The 10,093-nt window shown below is 42.5% G+C and overlaps 1 protein-coding gene across 1 annotated transcript in view; it reads right to left on the reverse strand.

Moving 5' to 3' along the window:
* Window positions 1-226: 226 nt before the first annotated feature.
* agbl1 (AGBL carboxypeptidase 1) overlaps window positions 227-10,093 on the reverse strand; it is a 150,655-nt gene continuing 140,788 nt past the window's right edge. Inside the window, exon 25 of the mRNA XM_076269917.1 lies at window positions 227-1,752. Coding sequence (XP_076126032.1) covers window positions 1,518-1,752 — 235 coding nt within the window. The 3' untranslated portion in view covers window positions 227-1,517. The remainder of the gene's footprint in view (window positions 1,753-10,093) is intronic.

Raw genomic sequence — 10,093 nt, forward strand, 5'->3', positions numbered from 1 at the left:
TACCACGCTCGGAGGTTAGTGCTGGCCTGGTGGGTCGCCTATTTACGCCGTTTCAACAGCACATGAATGGTTAGACCGAGAATTCCACTGGAGCTCCAAGCGGCAGCCTTACAACACTGTTTACAGCTCTTCTTGTCTTTCCCCAACACCACTGACCCAAGACAGGCCAACCCAATCATAATACACAGTGAAACAGAGAAACTCAATTCTGTTTTTTATTGCTGTGCAAAAATGGCTTTTTGAGGGACAACAGTTTTCTCTTCCGTGGAAGGACTGGACACTTGAGAAAACATTATTCACATACAATCAAGGGCACTGGTTCCATGGTAGCTGACGCCAAAACTGTTTTCAAGTCCTGAAACCTGCCACAGAGTAAATCAGGTACAGAGTGGAGCCAGAAACTGTTACAGGAATAATATTATGCAAACTGAATTTAACATTCCTTTGGATATGTGTGTTTGTTCCAAATTGTCCTATTTGTGCAATGATGCCATAATCCTAATGCAGTAAAATGTAGTGTAATACGTATTGTATTATACAATACAGTGTAATGACTGGATCTACCACTTCAGGATTCAAGTGCTATAGTTTTTAACAACTGCTGTGTGAACACAAAAGAACACCTGCTTTTTTTGCCTCTTTAACAAAATGCCTTACAAAAAAGTATTGTTTAAAATGCAGCTTATATAATGTAAACATAATTCCATACAATACTACACTTTATGACATGGCATGGTATGGTTATGATGCCCAGTTTCATGTTCTATGATGACCTGTGCGTTTTTTTCTATGATAGTATGATTCATTTTGCACATCTAAGTTTAAGTTACATGTTGTTATAGATGCATGTACCAATAAATAACCACAATGATTTATGTCTGCACAGTGTTTATGTATAGGTTATCAAACTCTATCTAAGACAAGATATTTTATACACAACATATTTTCAGCAACTGTCTTGGGGAATCTTATCTCAGACCGTCTAAGACGCTCATAATTGTGTTCAATACAAAATTGTGTGTTGCATTTGTCATGCTGATGCTACTTGCTAATTGCAAACCACTAGATTTTACTCAAATTTCCAGTGACACATCCATTAGCAAGCACAGGGACTACATTATGTCATATGCCTGCACATCACCATGTCTGCCAAATTAATGCTGGGTGTAAATTGGTGTAAAATAACCCTCCCCCACCCCAGAAATTCTGCCATTGAGTACACCAAAAACAACAACAAACAAAAAAGGTTCTATAGCTTATCTATGGAGGAACTGCTGAACATTCTACTTAGTTTTCTCATAAGAGAGGGTTGTTTTATAAACATCTGATATAGAACAGTCCAGCTCTAAAGAAACCTTCCATCAGAAAAGGCTTTCTTGAGTAGAACATTTTACATGGAGAATCTTCTGTTTTGTTTGGTTTTGTTTCTAAGAAAGTAGGGGGTGACTCGATTCACAACTGGACAACTGGTGCCTGTCATCGCTGTAGATGTTGCTACTGCACATCCTCAGTCCATCCTACAGTGACTCCAGGGAGTCTGGGCGACACAGGTGGGGGTAGAGGCGGGACTTGAGGTCGTTCCCATGGCAACGCGACATCTGCTTGTCGCCGTCCTTGTCCATATCGTCGTTCTCCGGGCTGGACATGTTGGCGTTGACCTCTGAATCCAAGTCATTGCCAGGGAGGTCAGAGGTGACGTGGGAATGGTACTCAATCTCCTCCACACAGGGGGGCTCATCATCAACAAAACAGCTAGAGAGGAAAAGACACGGGGAGAAATCTTAGTTTCTTTAAGACACACATACACGCATGCACGCACGCGCACACACACACACACACACACACACACACACACACAATTGAGAGTTTACACCTATACACTATGCAGGTTAGGAACTTCAGAGGCTTAACTCTGTACCTAGATCCAATTTTCAAACGTGCATATCTCTTTTACTGGATTTAAGGACATATGTTTACTAAAGTTGTCTATGGTAAGCATAGGTGTGTGTGTGTGTGTGTCTGTATGTGTGTGTGTGTGTGTGTGTGTGTGTGTGTGTATTCCAGCCTGACTACAGTACATGGTAAATATAATGTAATCAGAGTTTGATTAATTTCTCAGAGTTAAACTTTATTATAATTACTACCAATTTCGCTTGGTTTCAAAAAGCTTGACTCTGCCCAAGTCTACATCTTTACCAAATTAATCCTGAGTGGATATTCTCCTTCCAGGCTCTGACACCTCATTATCCAGATCCTCCAGTTCATCTCGAGGGAGGTAAGTGCCTTTCCACCTCCTCCCGGGCATAACGTGCCGACAGGTCATGACTTTTCAGTGGCTGCAGTGACAATCGCTATCAGGAGGAGAGACACTGCAGCTAAATGTGTCTTTCTTTTCCATGTGAGCGTTGCAATTAGCAGTGTGCGAGTTAAAGTTGTTAAGCCATGATTGTTTCCACTTTGTTTAAAGACAATGAACACAACCTCTGAGAAAACAAACAATTTACATGAAAAAGCTGAAACTGATAGTAAGACGGTGATCTTTGATGGAGGAGCCTAAACAATTAGGCATGTTCATTGTCAACTTCCTGAAGAAGGCCAAATGAAGTGGCCGATTGAAGTGGCCATTTCAAAGTAATGCCCACTGTAGATGCTGAAATTCGTTGAAGGACTGTTAACATGTATCTGCCCAGTTAAATAAAGGCATTTTAACTTTTTTGGCCTTTAGATGAGTGCCTTGGGTTTGAAGTTTCTTTAATTTACATTGTATATCAGTGTGGAAATGCGGCGTTGTAAAAGAAACCTCATTCACTGCATTGACTGAGCATACAAATCATTTAAATGATTATTTTAAATCTCCAGAGGTTTGATAAAGGACAGCTGGCCCTACATGCCTGATACCTCAGCTCATTTTCATCTCACTGAGACACTAGTCTGGCTACTCTCAATGCACTAATGCTTCCGTCAGCCATCAGCCATCAGGAATCAGCGACCACAGAGATGACAGAAAATGGTATAGGATATGGTAGTGGTAAACGGTAGTAGCAATGCCTTGCAGCAGAGCTGTAGTCAAGACCACCTTTGACAAGTCCAAAATAAGTCCAAGATGAGGACTAGTCTATACCAAGTCAAGACAGAGTCAAAAGAGATTTGAGACCAAGTCAAGACCGAGTTAAAAGTCGCTCGAGTCCAAGTCAAGACCAAGTCCAAAATGAGAGAGACAGAGGCATGATCAACAGAAAGATAAAAAAGAATTCTGTGCACCACTTACTTACTGTACCTATGTGCAATTCTTCTGTAATGTTAGAAGCCCTGTATATCCACATCTACATAGTTCATACGGTATAGTAGGAGGTAACGTTAGGAATCCCGGATTAATGTGATTGGCTAAGGTAGACCAATTGCTTCAAAGTTTACACCCATTACAATGGATTGGAAATATTTCCCAATGGAGAATACCCAGACCATCTTCACAAAATGAATGGTCTGGTGATGGCAGGATAGGTACATAATAGGGCGAGAGGTAAATAAAGATTACTATATACATTCAGTTGGTCTGTGTCTGTGCCCTGTACTAAAAATCATATCAAGTCCAATCAGTGTGGAGATGTCTGAAGTGTACTTAGTCCATAATTCACATAATTTATGACTCCTCCATTAATAAGACAATAAAAAGGTGATTTATTCAGACGAGATATGTTTTTCAATATTTGATGTGGGTTCTTTAATTTTGCAGCAGAAAGAGTTCAAATGGAAGTCCACTTAATAGATAAATGAATATGACGCAGCTCGTCAAAGGAGTCCAGCACCTTGGAGAGCTACAGTGCTTCATCATCAGGAGTTTGAATGCACAATGGCAACAGAACCAAACTTACAGGTACTACACATCTGTCAAAGGTCAGTACAAACTCAGTACAAAGACAAGGGCAGTCTTGAACAAGGCAAGGGTAGTCTTTCTTATAAATCTAATCAATCATATAAAGCTGTGTGTGTGTGTGTGTGTGTGTGTGTGTGTGTGTGTGTGTGTGTGTGTGTGTCTGTGTGTGTGTGAGAGAGAGAGAAAGAGAGAGAGACAGGGGAAAGGGGCTAGGTTGAAAACACTGTTTCGGGTCTTGTCCACCTATTACATTATAATTAAGTGTGTATAGCATATGCAATGAGTGAAAATTTATTTGCTTATAATATGCTAGCCAGTGCTCTTTCTGTCTGGTGTCCAATTAATACTTTATGTCATTTCCCACATTTTCCATAAAAGCTATAGTGTAGATTAGCTCATTACACAGTTTCTATATTCCTTTATGTTTTATCTCCTCTGAAAAGTGAATGATTAGAAGGGATCACACACCTACAGTTCATTAATCTTAATGATATTAAATAAAATCCACTTACAGAAGTTATAGTATACTTTAAGACACAGTAGATAATGGCAGTTGAGGTTTCAAAAAATACATTAAAACAATACAAAAACCTCCATGATACATTCGAGTGTAGCATTCCCTCTGTGCAATCCATTATTTTTGCATATTAGGACACTGCCGTCATCTTTCTAATGCCACAATTACTGCAGACACGAGGTCCTCTAGAGCCCTTACTTTCACCATTCCCATTCAATCTGCACTTGCTTCTAATTTCCCTACATTAGCGTAGCATCAAGTCATCGCGCCCTCTCGTCGTCATGGTTACAGCTATCAAAAGAGCTGATTAAACAGTGTCAATCAGAAATGCTAACATTTCTGTGGCCATGTCAACAATCAGCTCCGCAAGCAAACGACAGATGTACCAGTCACACCACGGCACGTTCTGTAGTCCCAGGGTGTCTGTGGGTGGGTGAGTGGGTGAGAAAACACACTCTGTGGGAGGCCGCCTTGGCAAGCACTGCCCCAGCCTGCCCCATCAGCAGCCTCCCTCCTAAAGTTAGGGTCTCCGGGTGCTAGGACAGTTTGATAGCCCCTAGACTAGTGTAGCCCATAGTTAAACCCTTTCCTGTGTACCTAGCGTCTACGAGATCGTAACAGATACTCTACAGAATGAGGACTCTCATATTGCCAAGTCTCGGAAGATGTTTCCAAAACTTTGTGCTTTTTTTAAAGACATATCAAAGATTGTATAAAAACAGAGATAGATACAGAGAGAGAGAGATAGAGAGCTTCTGTAAAATAATTCTGGTATTGTAGTCTCCATTTATGCCCTGCACATGTTATTGTCAGGTAATTAATATATAACATATATTCTCTTATCCCTGATCACAAAATAAAGTCCAAAGCATCCATCACCAGCCCCTCTGCAGAAGTAGCGAGACACAGAGAATGCCCTCTCTCTGGAGAATTTCAAACTGGTCTAAAAGTGAGTGGGAATTGACAATACACCTGAGTCTGTCTCCTCTAAGAGGTATTTATGTATCTCATCATGTGAATCTGGCTGCAAGGAAACCCACTTGTCCATCTGAGTCTTCCTAGAGGGCAACATGGAGTCTGGGGCTGAAGACCTGGGCTGCCAGGAGATGACCATGTCATCAGGAAAGCTGGGGCTCCGCACGGTCACATTGAAACATGCATGATATGTCTGAGGGATTTTCGTCATCGTCATTTTGTCATGAGGTGACTGTAATGGTTTGTGAGAGCACACACACACACACACACACACACACACACACACACACACACACACACACACACACACACACACATTTGTGCGTGGTAAACAGGGCTGGCCTTCTTCTGAGCCATGGTGTTCATCTCCTAAGGCTTATCTGTACTTTGTGTACTAACTCTTGGCAAAATATATTAAACATAATCATCATAACAAATAAACAAATGGCAATGTTGATAATGATGTGAGAATGTCTTCAGTTTGTCTGAATACCACTTCTTCCCCTCTTATAACATTTGAAGGTCTGTTGCATGTGAGAGGGTTAAAATCGGGATTGTGAGCTGCACATTAATAAATGCAGGAACAGGCAGCTTCAGCATTCATAATTAATGCACTGCAATGCCCTTCCCTTTGTGTCTCCTATTAATTAACCTCTTTTGCCAACTAATTAACTTACAGAAAATGCTGACTGAGGATCAAGTTGTAAAACGAAGAGGGAAAAAAAGAATGCATGTCACCAACAAAGCCTATAAGAGTGAGCCATGTAGGTAGGGAGCCATTTATGTACGTGCATGGATCTGCTGAAATGAAGATGCAATGCATGTGTGAATGGAATACGTTGGGTATGCATGTTTGACTCAACACAGCACTGTTGTTTTATTTGGTATTGTTTTTCCACATGTAAGAGCTGTGACACCCATGGCAGTGTAACAAGGCTGATGCAGAGCTGGCAACCCTCACACATTTGATTGGTCTAAGAGCGTGTGGAGCCAATCAAATGAATGAATCTCACTCTCAATGTGTGAGAGTTGGCAGCTCTGGTGAAGTCCTTTCATTGGCTCTTGTAATTGTGACTAAATGCAATCTTTTCTCGATTCCTTATGCGAGCCCACTCGAGTTTTAACGTTTAGATGGGAGCTGATAACTAGCGCAGTCGTTATGGTGCGCACAATGGGCAAGCTAGGAGGGGCGGCTGACAATCTACTTCCCCATCGTCCATGACCTACAGAGTCAGCAAGCCAAGGTTATTACCACTTTCTTTCTTTGGGTCAAATAATGAATGGAAGCTCTCTGAATTTTAAAAGCCTCATTTCTCTACACACACAAAAAAAAACTGAGGGGGGATTTAAACGTGCTTTAGTTTGGCCATGCAATGCCTTTTTCCTCCCTCTCTCAGAATTAAATGAAAAGGCAGCATTGAGAGAAGAACACTAAATGAGAAGAGAAATGCAGTGTGTGTGTGTGTGTGGGTGAGGAGTTTAAGCGTTAAAGTGAGTGTGTGGTTAGAGTAGAGAGAAACACAGTCTTGACCTTATCACTGCTTCGCCGAGTTACATACTGTTACGGTAGGCTAGTGCAGAACTCAAGGTTAGGAGCTGCACTGAGACACTACATAATTCCTGGTTCACATCCCATACCCCAGGGGGAGCTGGCTGCCTCTTTAGGGCATGTCATTATAAGTTGGGTGGAGAGGGAACTCTCGTGGTTCTTTGCGACTGCCCGCTTCGTGTGGCGCGAGTTCCAAACCAGCGTCGTGTCCATCGGACGTGGTCTCTTGAATCCTACAGAGAACTGAAGGATCTTACCATCCACCTTCCTGAACGTACAATCAATCACTTGTGCTGACCGGCACTGCTGCCAGGCTTGCGCTGATCTGGAGGTAAGCCTTCTCTCCCCTGGGATATATACACACACACACACCCTTAGCATCTTACATTCATACCTCCATGTTAAATTACACGCATAAAGTTAGGGTCTCCGGGTGCTAGGACAGTTTGATAGCCCCTAGACTAGTGTAGCCCATAGTTAAACCCTTTCCTGTGTACCTAGCATCTACGAGACCGTAACACATACTCTACAGAATGAGGACTCTCATATTGCCAAGTCTCGGAAGATGTTCCCAAAACTTTGTGATTTTTTTAAAGACATATCAAAGATTGTATAAAAACAGAGATAGATACAGAGAGAGAGAGAGAGAGAGAGAGAGAGAGTGCTTCTGTAAAATAATTCTGGTATTGTAGTCTCCATTTATGCCCTGCACATGTTATAGTCAGGTACTTAATATGTAACATATATTTTTTCTCTTATCCCTGATCACAAAATAAAGTCCAAAGCATCCACCACCAGCCCCTCTGCAGAAGTAGCGAGACACAGAGAATGCCCTCTCTCTGGAGAATTTCAAACTGGTCTAAAAGTGAGTGGGAATTGACATTACACCTGAGTCTGTCTCCTCTAAGAGCTATTTATGTATCTCATCATGTGAATCTGGCTGCAAGGAAACCCACTTGTCCATCTGAGTCTTCCTAGAGGACAACGTGGAGTCTCATGCTCTTTTCCTTTGACTGGAGTAAGGGGAGTGAAGGGAGCCTCCCACCTCCCAGCTGCTTACGTGTGTAAACACTCATCTCCCAGGGGAGGCAAGCCCATGCGCAGGTCTTGCAAATGAATTAAGGGCCAGATTAAAAGTGACACGCTGTGTGTGACACATCATGTGTTTGTGTGTGTGTGTGTGTGTGTGTGTGTGTGTGTGTGTGTGTGTGTGTGTGTGTGTGTGTGTCACTCCACTTTCCTAGCAGGGGAGGTGATTTAATCAGATAAGCCTTGGGAGATGAACACCATGGCTCAGAAGAAGGCCGGCCCTGTTTACCACGTACAAGTGTGTGTGTGTGTGTGTGTGTGTGTGTGTGTGTGTGTGTGTGTGTGTTGCGCTGTGTACTCTCACAAACCATAACAGTCACCTCATGAAGGAACTCCCACTAACACACCTCAGCATGGTGCCTATATTAACATTGCTGGCACTCTGTGTGGCATTTCACTTAATGCAAAGATGCAGATAAAACCAGAGATAAAAACCACACCGCATGGAAGCCTACTGTATACTGTATATGCACAGTGAGTGAAGGAAACATATGAATACTGTATGTTAATCAATTGACACCGATCAACTGTGCGCTCCTGGAAGGCTTCGGCGTGCTAGTTTATCAGGACATGGTCTTGGTGAGGGAAAATGCTGTCATGTTGTCGTATCTATGGAGATACGCCAGGGCTGTATGTTGTTTAACAAGGCTACATCTCACATCACGATCGATGCTAGTGACACGCATCTCTTTTGAAAGTCTAATGCATGCACACACTCGCTTGAATTCTCTCTCTCTTCACTCTCTCTATTTCCCTCTCCCTTTCTGTTAGTACTGTCAATCAAACGCCACACAGCAGGATTCAAATCAGTTTGATCTGAACATAGCCCCCTCTCTGACCCCCTGCTTCGTGATTATATAATTAGCCACAATTAGCGCAGGAACTCTACGGACCTACAGAAAATCCTGGGTGTGTGTGAATGGGTGATTGTGGGAAATTGTTAGTGCTATATAAATGGAGTCCATTTACCATTTACCCCTGTGTGATTAGGAAGTGGACTATGATGTGTGCCTGTATGGAAATGTGTGTGAGAGGGTGTTCACAACCACATAAAAAAAGTTATTTTAAAACTACTTAAAAAATTTGTTGCATTCACCCCAGTGCTACTTCTGTAACGTATGTCTCCTAAATTACTGCAGGGTGGTACTTGTGGGATTTAAAAGTGCTGTGTTTCTGGCCATATCACAGCCTTAATGAAAAAGAGCTTTAAGAGGCCAGGGGGAAGAAAGTGCATCTGTCTGAAAGAGGTTCATTCTGATTAGCACAAGAAACGCATTTAAAGACGAAAGTCCTCCCAGCGCTGCTGGGAACGTCACCGAAGGGGACGGCACTCAATTCTCTGTGGATTAACAAGCTAATGCCCAGCATGCCCAACTCTGATAGAACAAGTTTTTCAACTACAGTCAACTTCGCTTTCGTCTGCTGACGGTCTGCAGAAGAAAGCAAGTAGTGCAACTCTTAAAAAACAAACAGCAAAGCCATACTATGAAACACAGCTCTGGGGCGACAGTGGCTCAGGAGGGGTTCAGGTCTGGTTATTCCTGATCTTGTCAAAGTGTGCTTTGGTTCAAGGTACTGAACCCAAAACTGCTCCCAACGTGCATGTCGACACCATGCATGGCAGCCTCCCGCCATTGGTGTGTGTGTGTGTGTGTGTGTGTGTGTTTGTGTGAATAGGGGGATGTGAGGCATTAACTCATAAAGTGTTGTAAAAAAGTGTTGTACGCATACAGCCTATTTACCATTTATATTTGAAAGACAATACGATTATGGGCTATTGGGACAGCATGCAGTTGGTCTGAAGCAGGCCTAAGGTATCAGAATCAGATCTGTATGAGGTAGTGCCTCTCAATTCTAATTATCTTTCAGACAGAGTCCTGAAATTGAGTTTACTATTCATTAGCTGGCGTGACAAGGAGAAAAGACATTTGTGTATGCAACTGTGTGTGTGTGTGTGTGTGTGTGTGTGTGTGTGTGTGTGTGTGTGTGTGTGTGTGTCTGTGTGTGTATGTCTGCGGCATTGAGCATGCTGAAATGGGCTTTCTGCTGTTGTGCTGGAAAGTGTGTGTACAGTATGTGTGTGCATGTG

The sequence above is a fragment of the Alosa pseudoharengus genome, unplaced genomic scaffold, assembly GCF_046254945.1.
Source record: "Alosa pseudoharengus isolate Yale_2024_CS ecotype anadromous, Long Island Sound unplaced genomic scaffold, YU_APseudo_1.1 YU_APseudo_1.1_scf_10, whole genome shotgun sequence".
Lineage (NCBI taxonomy): Eukaryota > Metazoa > Chordata > Actinopteri > Clupeiformes > Clupeidae > Alosa > Alosa pseudoharengus.